Source organism: Lithobates pipiens, unplaced genomic scaffold (assembly GCF_037356315.1).
Source record: "Lithobates pipiens isolate NorthernLeopardFrog02 unplaced genomic scaffold, aLitPip1_a1.2 Scaffold_8, whole genome shotgun sequence".
Classification (NCBI taxonomy): Eukaryota; Metazoa; Chordata; class Amphibia; order Anura; family Ranidae; genus Lithobates; species Lithobates pipiens.
In genome coordinates this window covers 642,609,828-642,636,872 of record NW_027507903.1, presented here as the reverse complement: position 1 = coordinate 642,636,872, position 27,045 = coordinate 642,609,828, and the positions used below count along the sequence as shown (strand labels likewise).

Below are 27,045 nucleotides of genomic sequence, written 5' to 3'. Positions count from 1 at the left end.
TATATATATATGTATGTGTGTGTATGTGTATGTATATATATATATATATATATGTATGTGTATGTTCTGCTCTAACATCCACGTCTCATTTTAACACCATTTTATTGTATTTTACAGTACCAAATTCTCACAATATCAAATCCTATCAATATACATGTCTCTCACCATGTTATGTCATAATACCCACCATAGAAATATACCTTCAGCAATTTAATTAACAATTTTTTGCCCCTTTTTCATTTTAATTTTATTTTTATTCCTAGTTCTATTTTTATTTTTATTTTTATTTTTATCTTTATTTTTATTTTTATTTTTATTTTTATTGTTTTTTTTATTGTTATTTTTATTCCTATTGTAATTTTATCCTTATTTTTACTTCTATTTTTATTGATTCTTTATATATTTTTTATATATAAAAAATTTCTTTTTTATATATATATATATATATATATATTCTTTATATGTATTTTCTATGTATTTTTTCAATTTTTAACAACCTTCTTTTAATTCTTGCAAAATCCACTTCTATTTTATACTTCTAACAAGTATTTTCATAATTTTTTAAAACAATTTTTAAAACAATTAAATAAATAAAAAAGTTCCAACTCTTATCACTTTTTCCCACATCTTGTCCACACTATCCAACTTGTATCCACATACATTGATGGACACACACACAATAATCACATACAACCAGCCTGCAACACATGAGCAATCAACACCATGCTTTGGTCGGAACAGCTCCGCCCCATAAGGTGGAACCTAAACGACTAATTAGAACTGCCCCCTTTCCCTATTTAAACCACTCCAAACATAGTAACCCAGATGCCTGATGAAGGAGCACGCATGCTCCGAACGCGTGCAACGTAAACCACAACGAAACGTCATCGCAGTGCGCCCCTCAACATAACAACGAACGGACGAACGGACCTCCCTGACGCTGTTACACCAAGCCGTGCGACGCTGGGAACCACCGGCGCCACCGGACGAGAGATACAGCCGAACGAGTTACCGCTTCTCCTCGAGAGCCCTGCGATGCCCTCTAGATACATGATGTGCCTGAAACCTTCTGGTAGAGTGTGAGTGCATAACTTCACAAATTAAATGTCTTTGATTCAACAATACTGCACTTAGATTGGCGCTGTTTTTTCTTCTGTTTATATGTCTTTTACAAGGTACCTTCTATCCTTGAACATGCTGCCTACCTGCCTGTGCTAAAGAAATCATCCCCTTTCTATGACTATTTTCCACAACCAGTAACTGTGGACTATAATTTGTGATCCTGCCAGCTATCCATTACTTCTGCTGCATTTACTGACATACAGAGCAAGGATTGCAAAACTCTGTGATAAGCAGACTTGACATCCCTAAATCCGCCACACCAATTTATCAACTTCAGCGTTTTTTTTCCCCCAAACCTTTTTCCCCTCCCCCATAAAAAAACCCCTCTTTTTTCCTTCCTCACTCCCCCAATCCAGGACATATATAATCCAGCAGCGCAACGCACAAAAAAACAATTTTTTCTTACTCTGTACTTTCACTAGAAGTTTGTGCCTGCAGCTCTGCTTTATGGACAAAAAAACATACACACATGCGCCCACGTGTGTATACACATACCACTCACATCAGAAGAGTTACACAAGCGCATCGACCTGCCCAGATACTCCTATAACAATACCACATACACACATCCACATCCCCCTCCCCTAACAATCAATCAATTTGTTGTTTTTATTTTATATATATATACATATATCTTTTATATTTTTTTATATATCTCTTTTATCTTTTATCCACTATTATTATTATTTTGTATATATATTTTTTTATATATATTTTTTTATATATATTTTTTATACTTCTCATTATTATTCTTTCCAATTTTTCCAGTTTTCCCTTTTTTTTTTTTTTTTTTTTTTTTTTTCCTACAATGGACATGCTTCAATCAGTAGAGCATTCCAAATACGTTTTTTTAGATGAATTATTTTCGCAATTCCCAAAAGACTTTTTCAAGGTACATTTCAAAATAGGAGAGAATGTATATATGAAATTATGCACACTATTTAGAAAAATTGAGGATTCAATCATAACACTTAATCACCAAAAATGGGACAAGTTTTTTCTTGAAAACTACCTTTCCTCCAAAATTACCCCGAGGGGCCTCAGAATAAAAACTAGATGTGCCTTCCTCTCACCCGATCTCCAAACCGAATGGGAACATATCTCTGAATTTTGTTCCCAAAAATGGATAAACATCATTTTGAAACAGCGTGACCTCAAAAGCACGTCTCTTTCAGAAAAACTAAAAAATCAGATACTAAACCTCACTAAGGAGACACCAAACCTTCCCAGCACATGGCTAGATCTACTAAAGAAAAAAACAAAATTAGATGAAGATAAACTAATTAAGGCAAAACTCCAAAAAATGAGACGAGATGTGGATGACTACAACAACAAAAGGGTCTTCCAATGGAAAACCAATAACTCTGCTCCAGTGCCTCTAATGCAGATCCAATTTCCACCGTCCTTTCGGCCCTTCAAAACCCACCACCCTCCTATACTTCCCTCCCAATATCCCTCCCAACATCCATACTCAAAACACACCAACCAACCAACACAACACATATCGTCCTACAATCCAGAACCCATAAGGGAGAACAGCCCCCACACCTCACAACCAAAACCTAAACGGTATAGAAAACCAAAAAGAAATATAGAAACCCTACAAAATAGAAAATATACCACTACTCCTATTGACAGTGCAATTAATAACAAACCAACAAACACCCCCAACCAACACAAAAATAGTAATAAAAATAATACCAATAGAGGTGATAATACCCCTCCAGGACACACAAAAAAGAGTAATCAGGCTACCTCCAATACAACCACTCCGGATGTTCCTGTAAAACAGTCTCTCCAAAGCACACATGATACTAACATTGCAATGGGTCAATATAAAACCTATTCACAAATAGTCCAAAATTGCCCTCTCGAGTTTCCCACACAGACAGACGACCAGTCTTTTTTAGTCCTAACCCCTCAACCTGCACAAAAAAGAAAACTAGAAGAGGCAGAAGAGGGGGGAGAAGAAACAAAACCCAAAGAAAAGTTTGCCAAACTATAAAAATCTACAACCTTTCTTCACATACCCTGGTCCCAGATGAAATCTCTCTACTTAATAAAGGACTCAACTTCGCACCCACCAGCCAGCCCAACCCTTTCACTTTATTTGTGGATCTAAACAAATTTATACGTAATCTCACAGTGAAACGCTTTTTCAATATCAAATCCAATAAGGAAAATCCCAACAATACCACAATACCCAGTATGTACAATACCTCTCCTTTATGTACAAAAAATATATACCAAGATGATCCCTGCCTAGCCATTTTGGAAGAATTATACAATATGAATGAAGACCCCGCCGTCACCACCATTAGTCTCTCAGACACTTCTTGCATTTATTATCAACCAGATTCCCCCCCAATAAAACACACTTCTCTTAGGCCAAAATCCATCTTCAACCCCAGCCAGGCAAAAGGCCCTTACATACAAAGTTTCTACCAGGTTGTGTATGCAGATATCAAACGACTTTGTAAATTAAGGCCACCCCCCTCCCCCCTGCATCACCACAGGAACAACCTCACCCCACAAGAAGCCCGGGCTCTCCAAAGTCTAGCAAAAAATAACTCTATTGTCATCAAAACAGCAGACAAAGGAGGTGGCATAGTAATCCAGAATTCGGAAGACTATCTAAATGAGGCCAACAGACTACTCTCCGATAACAACACATACAAGCCCTTAAAAAGTGACCCGCTCCCCCTCTTCTCTATAGAAGCTGAAGCACTCATAAAACGAGCCCTTGGAGATAATATTATTACAAAAGCAGAAGCTTCCTTTCTATCCAAAACATATTATAACACTCCCTATTTCTATCACCTTCCCAAAATACATAAAAATTCAGAGAATCCCCCGGGGAGACCAATTGTTGCCGCAATGGAAAGTATAACTAGCCCCTTTTCTATCTACATTGACCATTTCCTGCAACCACTGGCACAGAATCTCCAAACTTACATACGAGATGGTACACACCTATTAGAGATCCTAAAAACCTACTCCTGGGAGCCCACCTACCAATGGGTGTCCTTAGATGTCAATTCCCTCTATACTTCAATTCCCCATGCTGTTGGCCTTCAGGCAGTAAAACACTTCTTAGCCCTAGACCCATCCCTAAAAACTGCACAAGCAGAGTTTATCTTAGATTCCACAAAGTTCTGCCTCACCCACAACTACTTCTCCTTCAATAAAAAATTCTACTTACAAACCCAAGGGACAGCTATGGGTGCCAATTTTGCACCTAGCTATGCAAACCTGACAATGGGCTTCTGGGAAACTCTTTACATTTGGAACAACAATCCATATACAGAGCATATTATATACATAGGTCGCTATATAGATGATATTATCATCATATGGGACAACACCGGACCACCCATAGACCACTTCGTCTCACACTGTAACGCTAATGATCTAGGCCTATCTTTCACTTTTGAATCCAGTCCAGATACCTTACCCTTTTTAGATCTTGAACTCTGTCATATCAATAAAACCATCTTCGCAAGAAACCACATAAAACCCACTGCAGGAAATTCATATTTACACTTCCAAAGTTGCCACCACCCAAGGTGGATCACCAATATCCCAAAGAGTCAATTTAATCGTTTAAAACGAAATTGTACTCACAACTCAGATTATATCGAGCAGGGCACTCTGTTTAAAAGAAAATTTGAAGACAAAGGCTATCCCCCCACCCTAGTAGATGAAGCCTTCACCAAATTCCTGGACACCCAGCCAGTAACACACCCGGTCACACCCCAACCACATGAAACCACACCGAACAAACCCACTGTCCATTCCCAAACTCACAGCACCAGATTCATTACTCAATATCACTCCCAACACAAAAAAATGGAAAAAATCTTCAAAAACCATTGGAGTATCCTTCTAGAAGACCCTCTGTTAAAAACCTCCATAACAGATACCCCCAAGATAACATATCGTAGAGCACGCAACATAAAAAGTTTTATCGCCCCGAGCAAATTAAAAACCGATAACAAACCAAAGCCACTCAGGACATTCCTCACCCTGAAGGGCATGTACCAATGCAAGAAACAAAAATGTCTCACCTGTAAATTTGTCCAACACCGCCAAAAATCTTTTACGACAAAGGGCAACACATACCAACTAAAAGAGTTCTACAACTGCTCCTCTGAGTTTGTAATATATGCAATCCGCTGCCCTTGCAATCTACTTTATATAGGGCGTACCATTCGTACCCTAAGAAAAAGGTTTGGCGAACATCGCCGATCAGTAGAAGGGGACTCCAATCTCACTATCCCACGACACTTTAAAGAACACCATCAAGGGTCCACAGAGGGCATGCAAGTATGGGCCCTTGAACAGATACCTGGATCCTTCCCCCTCGCAGAACGTTTCAAACGTCTCTGCGAGAGGGAAACTTTTTGGATATATACGTTAGACACCCTCACGCCTGGAGGCCTCAACGAGGACATAGAAATCAACTCAGTTGTCTAATTTTTACCCATCACACTTTTTCCATGAGATTTTTTAATGAGACTTAAAATTGCTTAGCCGCCCCCGCACCCCCCCCCCCCCTCCCCTTCCCCCCCCGCCCTCACCTCCAGAAATCAGTATCCACACGCCTTTTTCTGATCCCACTATAAGTGGGTTCACACACGTACGAGTGCGTGTGCATGCGTATGTATGTATGTATGTGTATGTATATATATATATATATATATATATATATATATATGTATGTGTGTGTATGTGTATGTATATATATATATATATATGTATGTGTATGTTCTGCTCTAACATCCACGTCTCATTTTAACACCATTTTATTGTATTTTACAGTACCAAATTCTCACAATATCAAATCCTATCAATATACATGTCTCTCACCATGTTATGTCATAATACCCACCATAGAAATATACCTTCAGCAATTTAATTAACAATTTTTTGCCCCTTTTTCATTTTAATTTTATTTTTATTCCTAGTTCTATTTTTATTTTTATTTTTATTTTTATCTTTATTTTTATTTTTATTGTTTTTTTTATTGTTATTTTTATTCCTATTGTAATTTTATCCTTATTTTTACTTCTATTTTTATTGATTCTTTATATATTTTTTATATATAAAAAATTTCTTTTTTATATATATATATATATATATATATATATTCTTTATATGTATTTTCTATGTATTTTTTCAATTTTTAACAACCTTCTTTTAATTCTTGCAAAATCCACTTCTATTTTATACTTCTAACAAGTATTTTCATAATTTTTTAAAACAATTTTTAAAACAATTAAATAAATAAAAAAGTTCCAACTCTTATCACTTTTTCCCACATCTTGTCCACACTATCCAACTTGTATCCACATACATTGATGGACACACACACAATAATCACATACAACCAGCCTGCAACACATGAGCAATCAACACCATGCTTTGGTCGGAACAGCTCCGCCCCATAAGGTGGAACCTAAACGACTAATTAGAACTGCCCCCTTTCCCTATTTAAACCACTCCAAACATAGTAACCCAGATGCCTGATGAAGGAGCACGCATGCTCCGAACGCGTGCAACGTAAACCACAACGAAACGTCATCGCAGTGCGCCCCTCAACATAACAACGAACGGACGAACGGACCTCCCTGACGCTGTTACACCAAGCCGTGCGACGCTGGGAACCACCGGCGCCACCGGACGAGAGATACAGCCGAACGAGTTACCGCTTCTCCTCGAGAGCCCTGCGATGCCCTCTAGATACATGATGTGCCTGAAACCTTCTGGTAGAGTGTGAGTGCATAACTTCACAAATTAAATGTCTTTGATTCAACAATACTGCACTTAGATTGGCGCTGTTTTTTCTTCTGTTTATATGCTGGCAGCACTCATACGTCTATTTCCCAAAGACAACCTCTGGATATGAGGCTGAGCACGTGACCTCAACTTCCTTGGTGGACCATGACGAGGCCTGTTCTGAGTGGAACCTGTCCTGTTAAACCGCTGTATGGTCTTGGCCACTGCAGATTGGTTTCAGGGTCTTGGCAATCTTCTTATAGCCTAGGGCAGTGATAGTGAACCTTGGCACCCCCAGATGTTTTGGAACTACATTTCCCATGATGCTCGTGTACTCTGCAGTGTAATTGAGCATCATGGGAAATGTAGTTCCAAAACATCTGGGGTGCCAAGGTTTGCCATCACTGGCCTAGGCCATCTTTATGTAGAGCAGAGGTCTCAAACTGTTGGCCCTCCAGCTGTTGCGTTACTACAAATCCCATCATGCCTCTGCTTGAGGGAGACATGCTTGCAACTGTCAGCCTTGCAATAACTTGTGGGACTTGTAGTTCTGCAACAGTTGGAAGGCTGCCAGTTTAAGACCCCTGATGTAGAGCAACAAAAATTTCTTTCAGATCCTCAGAGAGTTCTTTGCCATGAGGTGCCATGTTGAACTTCCAGTGACCAGTATGAGAGAGTGAGAGCGATAACACCAAATTGAACACACCTGCTCCCCATTCACACCTGAGACCTTGTAACGCTAACGAGTCACATGACACCGGGGAGGGAAAATGGCTAATTGGGCCCAATTTGGACATTTTCACTTAGGGGTGTACTCACTTTTGTTGCCAGTGGTTTACACATTAATGGCTGTGTGTTGAGTTATTTTGAGGGGACAGAAAATGTACACTGTTATACAAGCTGTACACTCACTACTTTACATTGTAGACAAGTGTCATTTCTTCAGTGTTGTCACATGAAAACATATAATATATTTACAAAAATGTGAGGGGTGTACTCACTTTTGTGAGATACATTAAATGTATAATAATAGAGTGACTGTGGCGGTCATTAGAGTGTAAGCTCCTCTGGTACAGACTAATGGGACTGGCTCTATACAGTACTGCAGTATATGTCAGAGCTATATAAATGTATAATTATAATAGTGTGTGTGACTGTGGGGGGGGGGGCATTAGAGTGTAAGCTCCTCTGGTACAGAGACTGATGTGACTGGCTCAAGGTCCATTCTGTACAACAATGCGGTATACATTATGTTACCAAAAGTATTGGGACACCTGCCTTTACACGCACATGAACTTTAATGGCATCCCAGTCTTAGTCCGTAGGGTTCAATATTGAGTTGGCCCTCCCTTTGCTGCTATAACAGCTTCAACTCTTCTGGGAAGGCTGTCCACAAGGTTTAGGAGATGTGTCTATGGGAATTTTTGACCATTCTTCCAGAAGCGCATTTGTCAGATCAGGCAATGATGTTGGAGGAGAAGTCCTGGCTCATAGTCTCCACTCTAATTCATCCCAAAGTCTTGAGGTCCGGACTCTGTGCAGGCCAGTCAAGTTCCTCCACCCCAAACTCGCTCATCCATGTCTTTATGGACCTTGCTTTGTGCACTGATGCGCAGTCATGTTGGAACTGTTCCCACAAAGCTGGGAGCATGAAATTGTCCAAAATGTCTTGGTGTGCTGACGCCTTAAGAGTTCCCTTCACTGGAACTAAGGGGCCAAGCCCAACCCCTGAAAATCAGCCCGACACTATAATCTCCCCTCCACCAAATGATTTGGACCAGTGCATAAAGCAAGGTTCATAAAGACATGTTTCAGCGAGTTTGGGGTGGAGGAACTTGACTGGCCTACACAGAGTCCTGACCTCAACCCCATTGAACACCTTTGGGATGAATTAGGGTGGAGACTGCGAGCCAGGCCTTCTTGTCCAACCTCTCAAATGCGCTTCTGGAAGAATGGTCAAACATTCCCATAGATACACTCCTAAACCTTGTGGACGGCCTTCCCAGAAGAGTTGAAGCTGTTATATCTGCAAAGGGTGGGCCAACTCAATATTGAACCCTACGGACTAAGACTGGGATGCCATTAAAGTTCATGTGCGTGTAAAGGCAGGCGCTCCAATACTTTTGGTAATATAGTATATGTGAAAGCTATATACATTATTAATAATGAAGATAATAATAATTGAAAATAATTATCATGCATTTTACTAACAATTCAATGAAATTATTAAGTGCTTATATGCTAATGTTAGGTTCTTTATATAATAACAGGTTCACATGCTAGAATGACTTGGCAGAAAGATATAGCAGGAACAGGCTGCTCTCCTCTGGAACCTTGGATTAACTTGCTATGGACCATACAAAAAGTTAAGTGGGGTACACACTGTAAGAAAATCGGGCGAACGTTCGTCCGATTTTTCTCGATGCTTCGCAGCAAATCGGAAATGATAAAAGAAAATTTGTACGAAAATTCTTACGAATATTCTCGTACGACAAAGGCTTTTTTTTTGGTTGTTGTTTATTGTTTCTAAACATGCGCAGTCTTCGTTTTCTGATTTGTCTTGTATGAAAGTCGTATGAAAACAGTACAAATAAAGCGGAAAATCGTTTGTTCTGTTCCCGTACAAGAAAAATTTTGGAGCCTGTCCCTTCGGGAATTTTCACAGGAAAATTCGGAATCGGCTGTCGAAAGTTGTGTACACACTATACCAATATCGTACGAAAATTCTTTGGACGAAAACTTTCGCCCGATTTTCTTATAGTGTGTACAAGCCTTTAGTCTTCTTGTATTACAGCGGAGTATTTGGGAGTCTTGAGGTTTGTCAAGCCAAAAAGATGTCCAGAAACAGCAGAAATTAATGTCTCTTGTAACTAACCATGTGTTCTAACAATATGTAAAATGTTTCCTATTTGGGAGGGTGGAACATGGCAACTGTCCAGGACCGGAGCCTAAAAGTTCCTTGTTTTGATCAGGAGGTCAGATCTTAGGAAACTACTGCCATTTTGAGGGAACGCCATGCATGCTAATCTCTCTACTTTCTAATATTTACTTTCACTTTGCAGCGCTAACCCCCGGAGGGGCTGCCGGGAATATACCTCCCTTACTAGTACAGTTCCATGACCCCCCCAACAATAATGGCTCCATCTACGGGATGTCTTTTTAGAATTTATTGCTGAGGAACCTAAACAGGGGAGGGGTTCAGGATACCCCAAAAACGATAATAGCAATTGACGAGAGGCAGGGGCGTAATTATAGAGGGTGTAGCAACCGGGCCCTGTGCTGCAGGGGGCCCATGCAGCCCCCTCTACATATGGCCGGCAGCAGCATAGGCAGCTAGGGTTACCAGTGCACCCTGCACACGGGTGGCTGGAGGTGGAGGGTGACTAGCAGAGCTCCATGCTCGACTATCGCACTGGCTGCTCTTTAGTTGTGCATTCCCCGTATGACCTGTGTCCTCGACTGGCTCCTCAGAGTACCCCTCTCCTGCTCCATGCATTGCCGCTCAGTCCGATGTCTGTTCTCCCCAGCCAGAGTCCCGCCCCCCCCCCCCGAGTCCGGCCCACACTGCACTGCATACTTCTCCCGGGTAAACAAACTTTAAGCACACAGATGCAGTGCAGCCCTATGAGAGCCCCCCGGAGGACACTGCAGGCTTGTCTGCAGACCCCCTCCTCCCCCGTCATACACAGATGATGAAAGGTCTCTCTGGGAGATATGCTGATCGCCCGTCCAGCACACTGGATGGAGCCCAGGCCAACATGGATGAGTGCACGGCCTACAGCTTGGTCATGGTGAGTGAGAGGACCCCATCCCCCACACACCATTACTTACCCCCTCCATCTCCCCCTGGGGACAGGGGCCCCTTCTCACGTGGGGACAGGGACCCCCATCTCCCCTGGGGACAGGGACCCCTTCTCACCTGGGGGCAGTAACTTTATCTGCCCTGGAGAAAAGGACCAGGGCACGTCTGGGGACGGGGACCCCATCCTGCCTAGGGACAGTCCCCCAATGGGGCACCTAAAAATTAAAAAAATAATAATAAAAAAAACTACTGATGCCAGTGGTGGAACTACAGGGCTCAGAAAGGTCATACCTGTGACCACGCCCTGGAGTTCCACCGCCGGACTCGGAGGGAAGGGCCCTGGCTGGGGTTCAGGGGGGCCCTTCATGGTTTCTTGCATTGGGGCCCTGAAGGTTCTAGTTACGCCACTGACGAGAGAATAAACTTCTTACAGGAGAGAGAAATCCTAACAGGAGCAGGCCACACCAGTCCAAAATCAGGTCTTACTCACAGGAGTGGTCAGTCAGCCAACACCCACAGGTAGATCCTCAGTGGATCCTTTTCCAAACCAGGACTTCAGGACAGTGCCCTCAAGTAAAAGTCCATTGGAAAACTCTTCCAGGCCTTCAGCCTAGTTCCTGCTGAGGGCCAGACTGCAATGTCATGTCTCAGTAGCTCTTTCCTAGGGGCAGCAGACGCTGGAGAACTGGAACCCTACCTGAAGAGGAAAGAACACTCTGGAAAGGCCTCACAAGCATTTATAACCTCCCCCAGCCACCTTTTAGATGCCTTCTTCCAGAGATTGGCTGGGGCATGACAATAATTCATGCTGGTCATTTGACTCTCCCTGCCCTATATTCTGGAAGCTTTCAGAAGCAGGTGAGAGGAATCAGAGCTGGAGCAAGGATTTTTTACACCCTAGGCCAGTGATGGCATACCTTGGCACCCCAGATGTTTTGGAACTACATTTCCCATGATGCTCAACTACACTGCAGAGTGCCAGAGCATTATCGGAAATGTAGCTCCAAAACATCTGGGGTGCCAAGGTTCACCATCACTGCCCTAGGCTAAACCTTATTTTGCCATCCCCCCCCCCGTAGCTCTGCCCCTGACTACACCCCCCTTGCCCTGCCCATGTATACACCACCTTTTTAATGAAGCACCTATCAAATGTAGCCTCACCAGCGCCCATCAAATGCAGCCTCACCAGCGCCCATCAAATGCAACCTACTAGTGCCGATCAATTAATGTTTTCTTGCTTCCATTCAGTTGAGACACAGACAGTCCCAAGGTTCGCCATCACCGCCCTAGGCTAAACCTCATTTTGCCACCCCCCCGTGGCTCTGCTCCTGACTCCACCCCCTTGCCCTGCCCATGTATACTCAACCTTTTAAATGAAGCACCCATCAAATGTAGCCTCACCAGCGCCCATCAAATGCAGCCTCACCAGCGCCCATCAAATGCAGCCTCACCAGCGCCCATCAATTAATGTTTGCTTGCTTTCATTCAGTCAAGACACAGACAGTCCCAAGGATCGCCATCACTGCCCTAGGCTAAATCTCATTTCGACACCTCCCCCCCGTGGCTCTGCCCCTGACTCCACCCCCTTGCCCTGCCCATGTATACTCCACCTTTTTAATGAAGCACCTATCAAATGTAGCCTCACCAGTGCCCATCAAATTCAGCCTCACCAGCACCCATCAAATGCAGCCTCACCAGCGCACATCAAATGCAGCCTCACCAGCGCACATCAAATGCAGCCTCACCAGTGCCCATCAAATGCAGCCTACCGGTGCCCATCTAATGCAGCCTCACCAGCGCCCATCAAATCCAGCCTACCAGTGCCCATCAATTAATGTTTGCTTGCTTGCATTCAGTCGGGACACAGGCAGTCCTCCGCTGAGACTTAGTTGCTTGCTGCAGAGAGAAGAGAGTAGGTACACCAGTGGCTGGGGTGCCCTAGGCAGCAGTGCGCCCTATGCGGCTGCCTAGTTTTCCTAATGGTAGCACCGGCCCAGAGAGGAATAGAACACCCAACTAGGAAACCCTGATCAGACAAAAACAATCAACTGCTGCTCAACTGACTACAGTGAAACCAAAAACTAAACTGAAACCAGCAGCCTAACCAGAGGAGGGCACTACAGAATTGTAACTCTTCTCTTCAAAATAAACTTTCACAGCTTTGACCGCAAGCGGAGGTTGTTTCTTTCAGAACATTAGAGTACAGGCTCTTCTGGTACAGACACTGACGTGACTGGCTCAGTGTTCTCTGTACTGCACTGCGGTATATGTCAGAGCCATATGAATGTTCAATAATAATCGTGTGTGACTGTGGGGAGGGGACATTAGAGTGTAAGCTCCTCTGGTACAGAGACTAATGTGAATAAGAGTGTAAGCTCGTCTGGTGCAGAGACTGATATATAGTATGAATCTTTATCTAAATAGATTCTTCACACCTCTCCTGTTTGTTCCTCTCTGCAGGGTATGGTAAGACGAAGGCGATCGTCCATCACCGTCCTCTCCATCTCTCTGTACTTAACCCTGTCTCTCCTCACCTATATCCTTTATGAGAGTGAGCCTATAGGCGACCTTCCAGACCTCCACCAACCATTCCCGGCCAATCTTAGCTCTCCCCCATCTCTCCGCCGATCAGCCACTCTTTACGACACGAACTTCAGCTTCTATCTAAACCTGTCGGAATATACCAGGTTGTACCCTGCCCTCCAGAAGTACAGGTGCCGAGCTGTTATAGGCCTCTTTGGATACTGCAAGACCCAGGAGCCGTTGATCCTTCTGGCGGTGAAGTCCCACCCGGCCAACAAAGAGAGACGTGAATCTCTCAGGAAGACATGGGCCAGGGAGAGAAATCTGGGGGGGTATCACTTAAAGCGGGTGTTTCTGGTGGCCAGTTCTGGGCTGAGGAGGCAGATGGAGAGGCTGGTTGAGGAGGCTTCCATCCACAGGGACATCATTCTCTGGGACTTCATAGAGAGCCACCATAACTTGTCTCTGAAAGAACGATGTTTTCTCGAGTGGCTAAACTACCGGTGTCCAGAGGCTACCTATATATTTAAAGGTAAGTGACCACATAGAGGCAGGGCTGGACTGGGACAAAAATTTGGCCCTGGACTTCATCCAGACCGGCCCACTCCAATTTTGCAAACACGCACAAAAACAGTATGCTGCGCACTTGCACGAGAGTGACGTCATCACGGCCCGGCTAGACACATAGCAGGAGTATGCAAACTCAGAAGCCAACAGCACACTGCTGGTGATCTTTTATTTTCCAGACCCCCCCCCCCCCCCCCTCTACCCCCTGGTGTCCCCCTGTCACCTGCCCTGAAGTCTGGCTCTGCATTATATATTTTAAAATAAAAAACTAATGCGCACACCTATTTTTGATCAACCGCAGTAATGAGAAGCTGCCAACATCAAACAGGTTTAGGCGCCTTTCACACGGGACGGATCAGTAATGATCCGCCCCGTGATGATCCGCTCGCTCAGCGGGGATCGCTCCGTTGTCCCCGCTGAGCCGGCTGCGGACAGGGCGGTCTCCGCACACTGTGCAGGGTAGACATGTGCAAAAGGAAAAAATTCGTTAAGTTTCGTTTCATTTTAATTCGTTAATTCATTAATTTCGTTTAGTTATATTCGTTAACTTCCTTAAATTCGTTTTCGGATTTCGTTTAGTTTTCTACCGAATTCGAAAAATCGGCCACATTCGAAAATATTTCAACCAAATTCGAAAATATTTCTACCGGATTCGAAATGATTTCAACATGATTCGACATTATTTCAACCACATTCGAAAATATTTTGTGACCCAACTTTAGGGCCATGTATCTCGGAGTCACTTGGTGCTAGAAACTCCAAATTTGGTATGCAAAATAATACTAGCACTACAACATATCCAAATTTGAAGCACCAAGTGACCCCGAGATACATGGCCCTAAAGTCGGGTCACAAAATATTTTCGAATGTGGTTGAAATAATGTCGAATCATGTTGAAATCATTTCGAATGCAGTTGAAATAATGTCGAATCATGTTGAAATAATTTCGAATGCATTCGAAATTATTTCAACATGATTCGACATTATTTCAACCACATTCGAAAATATCTTGTGACCCGACTTTAGGGCCATGTATCTCGGGGTCACTTGGTGCTAGAAACTCCAAATTTGGATATGTTGTAGTGCTAGTACTATTGTGTTTGCATACCAAATTTGGGGTTTCTAGCTATAAGTGACCCCGAGATATGTGGCCCCAAAATCGGGTCGCAAAATGTCATTCTCTGCTCTAATAACTAATAAATTTGGTATGCAAACACAATAATACTAGCACTACAACATATCCAAATTTGAAGTGTCTAGCACCAAGTGACCCCGAGATACATGGTCCTAAAGTCGGGTCACAAAATATTTTCGAATGTGGTTGAAATAATGTCGAATCATGTTGAAATAATTTCGAATGCGGTTGAAATAATTTCGAATCATGTCGAATTCATTCGTTATATTTCTTTCGTATTCGTTGTAATTTGTTATTTTTTTATTCGGACATTCGGATGCATCCGAATGTCTGAAAGATGCAAAATTCGTCCGAATTTCGATTCGTTACGAAACGAATTGCACAAGCCTAGTGCAGGGACCGCCCTGTCAGCTCTCCGCTCTCCTCTATGGGGGATCGGATGCGTACGGACCGTCTGTCCGTGTTCATCCGATCCGCTCTGCAGACGGATAGAAAAATAGGATTTTCCTCCGTCTGCAGAATCGGACTGTTGCGGAGGCGGAGGAAATCGGGTGTCTGCGGATGTTCATGCTATCCCATAGGGATGAATGTATGCCCGTATTTCATCCGCAAACGGATGGATGAAATACGGACATATCATCCGCATGTGTGAAAGGGGCCTAACACAAACCCACAGATAAATTGAATATATAGCAAAGGATGTGATGCTAACCAAAATAACATAAAAAAAAATCATTTGGTGCAAATAATGATTCAAATAATACAAAAAATCCAACATAGCTAAAAGTACATCAAACGTGTCAATTAATATTGAAATGTGCATAAAAAAAATTTTCTGCAAAAAATTCATATATAAACCATGCTTATAATTAAAACCATTTTATCCAAACTATGTCCTTGGTATTAAAGTGCAAAAAGAGTGCAAAAAAAAGGGGGGGTTTTAATTATAAGCATTTTTTATATATGATTTTTTTGCTGAAAATATTTTTATGCACATTTTAATATTAATTGACAGTTTTGGTGAACTTTTAGCTATGTTGGATTTTGCATATTATTTTAACCATTATTTTCGCCAAATGGATTTTTTATGTTATTTTATTTAGCACCACATCCTTTGCTATATATATATATACACACAGCCATATTCTATATACATATATATATATATATATATATACATATATATATATACAGCCATGTGCTATATACAGTATTCAATGGGCCGGCCGGTTACCTGGATGGGTTCCTGCAGCACCGCCATCCTCCAGGCTCCCTCGTCTGCTCCGGGGACTTCTCTGCCTGTCGGCTGCTCTCATGGCGGCCCCCGGCTCATTTAAACTCACAGCGTCCGTTACCGCGGGGGCCGCCGGAGATAGCCGAGTTTTGTTCGCTGAAGCGCTGTCGGAGAGGAGCCGGGCGGGGGAAGCCGAGCGGTGGCGGAAAAGGACGACTGTGGGCCGGAGGTGGCCGAAGATGTGTGCAATACTAGTGTTATGAGAGCGCCGAGTGGGGGCGGAAAGAGCCGAAGTGCGCCGCGCTGCGCTTGGAAGTACAGCGGTGCTCAAATGAATGGCTGTGCTAGTAGCGCAGCCATTCATTTGGCTAGGCTGTCACTGAAACCGGCCCACTGAGCCATCGGCCCACCGGGAATCTCCCGGTAGTCCCGATGGCCAGTACATGCCTGCATAGAGGTGTGCTGTATGTAGAAGTAAAATTGAACTACTGTTAAGTGTACATTGACCACCGATCTCCAGAAGGTTCTACCCCCTTCCTGACCAGGCCATTTTTTGCTATTCAGCACTGCGCTACATTAACTGGTAATTACTCGGTCATGCAACACTGTACCCAAATAAAACTTCTACATATTATTTTTTGCACAAATAGAAATTTCTTTTGGTGGTATTTGATCACCTCAATAATTTACTAAAAATTAAACTAAACTAAATTAACTAAATTTAGACCAAAATGTATTGGTAAAAAAATAAATAAGTGTATATTAATTCAGGGATGTGGAATAAAAAAAAAAAAAAAAAAGACTTGTCCAAAGGACTAAATCAGGGTCCCAATCTACCTCCCCCTCATGTCCCTCCCTAACCTCTGTGCCCCCTGTCCAGTGCTCACCTCCGCGTTCCCTGTCCAGTGCTCACCTCCGCGCCCCCTGTCCAGTGCTCACCTCTGCACCCCCTATCCAGTGCTCACCTCTACGCCCCCTGTCTAGTGCTCGCCTCTGCGCCCTCTGTCTAGTACTCGCCTCTGCACCCCCTGTCTAGTGCTCACCTCCAGGGCCCCTGTCCAGTGCCCACCTCTGCGCCCCCTGTCCAGTGCTCACCTCCGCGTTCCCTGTCCAGTGCTCACCTCCGCACCCCCTGTCCAGTGCTCACCTCTACGCCCCCTGTCTAGTGCTCACCTCTGCACCCTCTGTCCAGTGCTCACCTCTATGCCCCCTGTCTAGTGCTCGCCACTGCGCCCCCTGTCTAGTACTCGCCTCTGCACCCCCTGTCTAGTGCTCACCTCCAGGGCCCCTGTCCAGTGCCCACCTCTGCGCCCCCTGTCCATTGCTCACCTCTACGCCCCCTGTCTAGTGCTCACCTCCGGGCCCCCTGTCTTGTGCTCACCTCTACGCCCCTTGTCTAGTGCTCACCTCCGGGCCCCCTGTCTTGTGCTCACCTCTGCAGCCCCTGTCCAGTGCTCACCTCTACGCCCCCTGTCTAGTGCTCGCCTCTGCGCCCTCTGACTAGTACTCGCCTCTGCACCCCCTGTCTAGTGCTCACCTCCAGGGCCCCTGTCCAGTGCCCACCTCTGCGCCCCCATGTCAATTGCTCACCTCTACGCCCCCTGTCTAGTGCTCACCTCCGGGCCCCCTGTCTTGTGCTCACCTCTACGCCCCTGTCTAGTGCTCACCTCCGGGCCCCCTGTCTTGTGCTCACCTCTGCACCCCCTATCCAGTGCTCACCTCTATGCCCCCTGTCTAGTGCTCGCCACTGCGCCCCCTGTCTAGTACTCGCCTCTGCACCCCCTGTCTAGTGCTCACCTCCAGGGCCCCTGTCCAGTGCCCACCTCTGCGCCCCCTGTCCATTGCTCACCTCTACGCCCCCTGTCTAGTGCTCACCTCCGGGCCCCCTGTCTTGTGCTCACCTCTACGCCCCTTGTCTAGTGCTCACCTCTACGCCCCTTGTCTAGTGCTCACCTCTATGCCCCCTGTCTAGTGCTCGCCTCTGCACCCCCTGTCTAGTGCTCACCTCCAGGGCCCCTGTCCAGTGCCCACCTCTGCACCCCCTGTCCAGTGCTCACCTCTACGCCCCCGTCTAGTGCTCACCTCCGGGCCCCCTGTCTTGTGCTCACCTCTGCACCGCCTGTCCAGTGCTCACCTCTACGCCCCCTGTCTAGTGCTCGCCTCTGCGCCCTCTGTGTAGTACTCGCCTCTGGACCCCCTGTCTAGTGCTCACCTCCAGGGCCCCTGTCCAGTGCCCACCTCTGCGCCCCCTGTCCAGTGCTCACCTCCGTGTTCCCTGTCCAGTGCTCACCTCTACGCCCCCTGTCTTGTGCTCACCTCTGCACCCTCTGTCCAGCGCTCGCCTCTGCGCCCCCTGTCTAGTACTCGCCTCTGCGCCCCCTGTCTAGTACTCGCCTCTGCGCCCCCTGTCTAGTACTCACCTCTGCACCCCCTGTCTAGTGCTCACCTCCAGGGCCCCTGTCCAGTGCCCGCCTCCGCGCCCCCTGTCCAGTTCTCGCCTCCGCGCCCCCTGTCCAGTTCTCGCCTCCGCGCCCCCTGTCCAGTTCTCGCCTCCGCGCCCCCTGTCCAGTTCTCGCCTCCGCGCCCCCTGTCCAGTTCTCGCCTCCGCGCCCCCTGTCCAGTTCTCGCCTCCGCGCGCCCTGTCCAGTGCTCGCCTCCGCGCCCCCTGTCCAGTGCTCGCCTCCGCGCCCCCTGTCCAGTGCTCGCCTCCGCGCCCCCTGTCTAGTGCTCGCCTCCGCGCCCCCTATCCAGTGCTCACCTCTACACCCCCTATCCAGTGCTCACCTCTACGCCCCCTGTCCAGTGCTCACCTCTACGCCCCCTGTCCAGTGCTCGCCTCTACGCCCCCTGTCCAGTGCTCGCCTCTACGCCCCCTGTCTAGTGCTCACCTCTATGACCCCTGTCTAGTGCTCACCTCTACAACCCCTGTCTAGTGCTCACCTCTGCGCCCCCTGTCTAGTGCTCACCTCTGCGCCCCCTGTCTAGTGCTCACCTCTGGGCCCCCTGTCTAGTGCTCGCCTCTGCGCCCCCTGTCCAGTGCTCACCTCTACACCCCCTGTCCAGTGCTCACCTCTACACCCCCTGTCCAGTGCTCACCTCTACGCCCCCTGTCCAGTGCTCACCTCTACGCCCCCTGTCCAGTGCTCACTTCTATGCCCCCTGTCCAGTCCTCACCTCTGTGCCCCCTGCCTAGTGCTCACCTCTGCGCCCCCTGTCTAGTGCTCACCTCCGTGCCCCCTGTCCAGTGCTCACCTCTGTGTTCCTGCTTAGCAAAAACACAAGATCTCAATTTTCCCCTCTCACAGAACGGCGATACCCCACATGTGAGGTATCGCCGCGATCGGTAGAGCGAGAGCAATAATTCTAGCCCTAGACCTCCTCTGTAACTTAAAACATGCAACCTGTAGAATTTTTTTAAATGTTGCCTATGGAGATTTTTAAGGGTAAAAGTTTGTCGCCATTACATGAGCGGGTGCAATTTTGAAGCCTGTCATGTTGGGTATCAATTTACTCGGCGTAACATTCTCTTTCACAATATGAAAAAACTGTGGGCTAACATTTACTGTTGTCTTATTTTTTAATTCAAAAAAGTGTATTTTTTCCAAAAAAAGTCCGCTTGTAAGGCCGCTGCGCAAATACGGTGTGGCATAAGGTATTGCAACGACCGCCGTTTTATTCTCTAGGGTGTTAGACATTTTTTTTATCATGTTTGGGGGTTCTAAGTAATTTTCTAGCAAAAAAACTTTTTAACTTGTAAACAACAAATCTTAGAAAGAGGCTCGGTCCTTAAATGGTTAGAGCCGGTTCACACAGCGGGCGATGCGAGGCGACACGACTCGCCTCGCCTCGCTCTCGCAAGTCGCCCCCGTTCTGTACAATGGAACCGTTCTGAGAGGAGCGACTCGAGTCGCTCCGACTCAGAAAAAAGGTTCCTGTACTACTTTTGTGCGACCTCGGGGCGACTTGCATTGACTTCTATACAGAAGTCATTTGCAAGTCGCCGCCGAGGCCGCTGCAGGTCGCGGCGAGGCAAGTCTGAGTCGCCTCGCCTCGCCTGCAGTGTGAACCGGCCCTTAAGGAATACAAAAAAACAAAACACAATAGCTACCCCAATTGTTTTTATGTAAAATTTAAAAGATGATGTTACACCAAGTAAATAGATACCTAACAGGTTAGGCTTTAAATTGCACACACTCGTGGAATGGTGACAAACTATGGTACTTAAAAATCTCCTTAAGCAACGCTTTAAATGCCTTTACAGGTTACCAGTTTAGAGTTACAGAGGAGGTCTAGTGCTAGAATTATTGCTCCTACTCTAACGTTCGCAGCAATACCTCACGTGTGGTGTGAACACAGTTTACATATGCGTGTGCGACTTACTTATGCGCTCACTTCTGCGCACAAGCACGGAGGGGTGGGGGTGCTTAAATTTTTTTTTTTTTATTATTATTTATTTTACTTTTTATTTTTTATTTTTACAATGTTCCCTTAATTTTTTCTTTTTATTTATAACGCTTATTCATATTACAAGGAATGTAAACATCACTTGTAATAGAAATAAGGATGACAGGTCCTCTTTATGAAGAGATCTGGGGTTAAAAATACTTTAAAAGTAAAAGATCAAAAAAAAAAAAAAGTTTTCATCTTTCTCTTTAAAAAAAAAAAAAAAAAAAAAAAAAAAAAAAATATATATATATATATATATATATATATATATATATATATATATATATATAATTTTTTTTTTTTTTCTTCCAGCCTGGACCGGAAGTGACGCCATGACGTCGCTCCGATCCTCCAAGGCCATGGAGTCGATCAAAGAGTGTCAACACTTTGATTGCCTATTGGAGCAGCCGGTCGCACTGCTGGAACGTTTCTCAGGCAAACCAGTGGAAACAGTAAGCTCGGGAAACACCGGCGAGCGTCGGGAGGGTGGAACCATTCCAGCGGCTCATGAACTGCTCGGATTGGTTTCCTGAGAAAGCCGGCCACCTGCTGAAAAAACGGTGCCCGGGTTATGGCTGATGTCTTCAGCCATAATCTCGGTAAAGCACTTACAGACCGTAAAGTATATATACGTATTGCGGTCGGCAAGTGGTTTATGTTTGCAGAAAGTTACAAAAAGTTGCAATTCTGAAAGATTTCCCTCTTATTTCCTTTCACAGGTGACGATGATGAATTTGTGAACCCACATGCCTTGGTGTCCTACATTCACTCCTCTCCCCAGAAATATCGACTTCACATCCATGGCCAACTGCAAATCCACGCACCTCCTGAGCGCTGGGGAAAGTACGCTGTGCCCATCTCCGTCTATCCCCATAGCTACTACCCTGCATTTGTCTCTGGTGGTGGTTTCCTCCTCCCATCGGAGTTGGTGCCGTCTCTTCACTGGGCGGCGTCTATTATTCCTACCTTCCCGCTGGACGATGTCTTCTTCGGGTTCCTAGCTATGGCGGCCAAGGTTAATTTCCATCATGAACCAAGGTTCCATTCCTTTGGCCTGAAGAGTGACGACAACTGCCGATATGCAGATGCTCTGGTTGCCCATGGCCTAACTCCATATCGACTTCTGGAAGTGTGGAAGGAACTACCATATTTGAAACCTTGTCCACCAGAACTAGACAAAGATGAAGAGGAGGAGGGAAAGAAAAAGAAGAAGAAGAAAAAGAAATCGAAAATGAAAGACCAATAGCCCCAAGTCCCACTATTTTCATCCTGCAGAGGGAACAGACTGGTAGTTCATTCTTATGTGTGTCACCTTATGGTGGGCAGAGAGGGCCTCATAGCCACCTCTACATGTGTCACCCTATGGAGGACAGACAGTCTCCTAGTTTCCTTCTGTCTGTGTCACCCTACTGAGGAAGGAGAACCTCATATTTACCTTCTGTTGTGTCACCCTACAGAGGGTAGAAAGCCCCAAATTTCCTTTCTGTCTATGTCACTCAACAGAGGATGGACAGTCTCAACGTTGCAATCTGTCTGTGTCACCCTATAGAAGATGGAAAGCCTCATAGTCCACTTCTGTCTGTGTCACCAGAGAATGGAAAGCCCCAAAGTCCCCTTCTGTCCATGTCACTGGAGAATGGAAAGCCCCATAGTTCCTATCTGTCTATGCCCTCCCATGTAGGATTGAGAACCCCAAAGCCCCCTTCTGTATGTGTTACCCTATGGAAGAAGGTAGAGCCTCATAGTTCGCTTCGGTCTGTGTCACCCTACGGAGGGCAGAGAGCCTCAAATTTGCCTTCTGTCTGTGTCACCCTACAGAGGATGGAGAGCCTCATAATTCTCTTCTGTCTGTTCACCCTATGGAGGATGGAGAGCCTCATAGCTTTCTTCTGTGTCATCGGAGAATTGAAAGCCCCATAGTTCCCTTCTGTCTGTGTCACCCTATGAAGGATTGAGAACCCCATAGTCCCTTTCTGTATGTGTCGCCCAAGGGAGGAGGGGCAGTCTTAAATTCCCCTTCTGTATTGCCTCACCCTATGGAGGATGAAGAGCCTCATAGCTCCCTTCTGTCTGCATCACTCCACAGGAGGAGGAATAGACTGGTAATGATGAATACATAGTTATTATATATGTATTTTGGAGTATAATTTATTCATATATATGTATATATGTAGAAAAAATCCAATTTTCCAATGTGGAAAATGTAACAAATTGCAGGTTTACTGTATATTTATATTTTAGCAAAAATAAACCTATACCTGTGAATGTGATATCCGTCACTTGTAAAAGTCATACTTTTATACAAAAATGTGTTCTCAGACATATTCTTCCCTATACAGGAACCCTGACTGATATCTACCTTGGACGTACTTTGTATAACCAGTATTTCATCGAAGTAACCTAGACGTATCTTGTATGACCGGTATTCTATCTAAGTACCCTGGGCGTAACTTGTATGACCAGTATTCTATCAAAATACCCTGGACGTTCCTTGTATGACTTGTATTTCATCTAAGTACCCTCAACGTACCTTGTATGACTGGTATTCCCTTTAAGCACCCTGGATGTACCTTGTATGCCCAATAATGCATCTAAGTACATTCAATGTTACCTGTAAGCCCAGTATTTTATCTAAGTACCTTAGTCATACCTTGCATGTCTAGTATTTCATGTAAGTATCTTGGAGATACCTTGTATGCCCTGTATTTCCTCCCCTACTGCAGGTCACTTGTTAGGACCCAGAGCTGAACCTGTAACCTCTGCTGTGTTTGGCAGTATCTCTTCTTACTGAGCCACCTGAAATGCCAAGAAGCTCCCTGCCTAATCCGTCAGACAACCTAGCCTTATGTCTTGTTTCTCTTGAACCTCAAACTCTTTGCTCCTCCCATGAACTTCCTATTTAAAGCATGCCTTGGACTTCCTTTTGCCAGGCTATTGTGCTATTTTCAGCCAATATCACTCCCGTCACTCCTGCTGCTGTCCGTATCTTTTCTACAACTCATTACCAACATTTTGCTTGTCTCCTGACTACATTTCTGCTTGATCCCAACCTGCAACCACTTGTTAATGACCTTTGGCTTGTTTACTGACTACACTTCGGCTTGATCCCAACCTGCAACCACTTGTTAATGACCTTTGGCTTGTTTACTGACTACACTTCGGCTTGATCCCAACCTGCAACCACTTGTTAATGACCTTTGGCTTGTTTACTGACTACACTTCGGCTTGATTCCAACCTGCAACCACTTGTTACTGACCCTTGACTTGTTTACTGACTATGCTTCCTCTGGATCTGCTACTAGACTCTGACTTGTTCACCTCCTGGTGGGATGATCCTGAGGACTGCAACCTGGTACTAACAAGCAGCAAAACTCATCTCCACCAGTAGGAGCTCTGGTGAATACTGGTGAGTGCTCAGACCCCCGCACCTCTCGGGTGAGCACACGTCATCTGCCAGGGTGACCTGCTTGTATACCTATCCTGCAGGTTGGTGGGAGCCTCTCTACTGATAAAGCTACTGGTCTCCAAGCCTAACTCCTGTCCGTGACACCGCTATAACCAGCAGATCACCAGGACCCATTGTCACTTTGACTACCGAATCCCGCTCCATGTATCAGAAGGTGTTCCTGTGTAAATGTTTGCAGGTTTCATCAATCATTATGTTGTAACGTTATTATTGTTACAGTGTATTTTGACTAGTTATTTATATACAGGTCAAAGAAGTGTCTTTGGAGCTACACATTATCAGTTGAGCAACCTCACAACTTGGTAAATAAAAATTATTCTTTTAATGAAAATTGTACCAACGTAATCCTATAGTTAACCCCCATTAAACTTAATTCGTTAATTGCTAATTATTTTTTTAACCTTATGTATAAAATGTCAACTTTTTGAAACATATAATCTAAAGAATGCCTTGCTTTCATTTATAATTGCCCTCCAAAATTGAAGGTTTACTGTAAAAAAAATATTTTCATGTAATTTTACACTGCTCAAACAAATGAAAGGCACGCTTTTTTTAATCAGAGTACAGGGCCGTCTTTAATACTGATTGGACCCTGGGCAAAAATTTTCTTAGGGTCCCCCTCCCCGCATGCAATTTCGCTCTCCACCTTCTCTGAGACATACAATAAATAGCAGCTAGACTTAAAATCAGTTTACTGTATCAGATCAGGCACCGATTGTGATTGGTTGCCAGAGGTTACAGCATATCATTACTGCTCACTGACTGGTTGCTAGAGGTTACAGCACTCCTTAAGGCTCACTGATTAGTTGCTAGAGGTTACAGCACATTTCTGCTTGTTGATTGGCTGCTAGAGATTGCTGTACAGTAATACTGTTCACTGGTTGCTATAGGTTACAGTACATCTTCTCCTCACTGCAGGGGGGCATGATATACCTATGAATGCTGCCTTTATTTACATATCAATGCAGTTGGCCTCAGCTATTCACATATGCATGTCACTGCTATTCACATATGAATGCCAGTATTTACATGTAAACACAGGTCTGCAGGTGAGTCATCTGTACACAACAATAGGGCAGAGCTGAGCAGCATTAGTAGCAGCACAGGACTAAAACTTCAAGGGAATGTAAACTGGGATAGTTGGCAAGTACGAGGCAGCTGCTTTGGGCCCCACAACAATGACAGGGCCCAGGGCAGCTGCCCCTTTTGCCCTGCCTTAAAGACGGCCCTGTCAGAGTATAGCATCAAGTCAGCAAAACTCCAGGGATATTGATCTGGTCAGTTAAGTAGCAGAGGGGGTTAATAATCAGTTTCAGCTGCTTTGGTGTTAGTGAAATTTACAACAGATGCACCTCCAAAACAGGAATGGTTTTACAGGTAGAGGCCACTGATATTTTTTTCCATACTCCATATTTTCAGACAGTTTTTCACTAGTTTTGCACTTGGCTAGGGTCAGTATCACTACAAGTTGCATGAGGCGATACCTGGACCCTATAGAGGTTGCAATCTAGCTCCTCCGGGATGGCACATAGATACGTGTCATTGCCAGAAGGTTTGCCGTGTCCCCCAGCAGCACAGTCTCATGAGCATTGAGGAGATTCCAGGAGACACCCAGAGAGCTGGACAGGGCTGTAGAAGGTCCTTAACCCATCAGCAATACCGGTATCTGCTCCTTTGTGCAAAGAGAAACAGGATGAGCACTGCCAGAGCCCTACAAAATGACCTCCAGCAGGCCACCGGCGTGAATGTCTCTGACCAAACAATCAGAAACAGACTTCATGAGGGTGGCCTGAGGTCCTCTAGTGGGCCCTGTGCTCACTGATCTGATATGGTATTTGCCAATGAACACCAGAATTGGCAGTTCTGCCACTGGCGCCCCGTGCCTTTCACAGCTGAGAGCAGGTTCACCCTGAGCACATGCGACAGATGTGAAAGGGTCTGGAGAAGCCATGGAGAACGTTATGATGCCTGTAACATCGCTCAGCATGACCGGTTCGGTGGTGGGACAGTGATGGTCTGGGGAGGCATATCCATGGAGGGACACACAGACCTCTACAGGCTAGACAATGGCACCCATCAGGTATCAGGATGAAATCTCTTGACCCATTGTCAGACCCTATGCTGGTGCAGCGGGTCCTGGGTTCCTCCTGATGCATGACAATGCCCACCCTCATGTGGCGAGAGTATGCAGACAGTTCCTGGGGGATGAAGGAATTGATACCATTGAATGGCTCCCACATTCCCCTGTCCTAAATCCAATAGAACACCTCTGGGACATTATGTGTCAGTCCATCCAACGCCGCCAGGTTGCACCTCAGTCTGTTCAGGAGCTCAGTGACGTCCTGGTCCTAATCTGGGAGGAAATACCCAATACCCAGGACACCATCCGTTGTCTCATTAGGAGCATGCCCTAACATTGCCAGGCATGCATACAAGCACGTGGGTGGGGCATTTTGAGTTGCTGCAATGAACTTTCAGGAAAATGGACTAGCCTGCTGCATCCTTTTATCTCTTTGATTTCTGGGGTGTCTTTGAATTCAGCCCTCTGTAGGGTGATAATTTTCATTTCCATCAAACGATGTGACATCCTTTCGTTCCTAACACATTACCCAATCCATACCCAGCATAGATATGCAGCATGAGATGTTTCCCCATTGAGATCTGATGTGTTTTCAAAGTGTTCCTTTCATTTTTTTAAGCAGTTTATATAGAAAGGGGATGAGCTTAGGTTCAGCTCTGGGTTTTTCCTTGGAACCCATGTTCAGATGATCCCAGAAGTTAGCTATTATCCCTTGACCAATGCGTTGCAGTCTGAGACATTCCCCACCATGCACAACAGGGTGGGGGTGGCTTGTGACATCCTTGACTTTATATAGGCCACAAATCCATGTTAGTTCCATGTCATTGACACATGCCCACCCCTTTGTGTATGTACGACTTCAAGGGAATGTCCTGTCCACAGCTCATTGGTT

General features: G+C 45.2%; 1 protein-coding gene across 3 annotated transcripts in view; it reads left to right on the top strand.

Annotated features, from left to right (window-relative positions):
* LOC143961618 (N-acetyllactosaminide beta-1,3-N-acetylglucosaminyltransferase 3-like) overlaps nt 1-24,461 on the top strand; it is a 114,957-nt gene extending 90,496 nt beyond the window's left edge. For 2 of the 3 annotated variants that reach the window (XM_077470940.1, XM_077470941.1), the window contains exons 2-4: nt 9,171-9,265; nt 13,163-13,757; nt 21,327-24,461. In XM_077470940.1, the coding sequence (XP_077327066.1) occupies nt 9,185-9,265; nt 13,163-13,757; nt 21,327-21,853 (1,203 nt within the window). In that variant the 5' untranslated portion in view covers nt 9,171-9,184 and the 3' untranslated portion in view covers nt 21,854-24,461. The remainder of the gene's footprint in view (nt 1-9,170; nt 9,266-13,162; nt 13,758-21,326) is intronic. The other variant, XM_077470939.1, reaches the window with a different exon arrangement.
* The last annotated feature ends 2,584 nt before the right edge of the window (nt 24,462-27,045 follow it).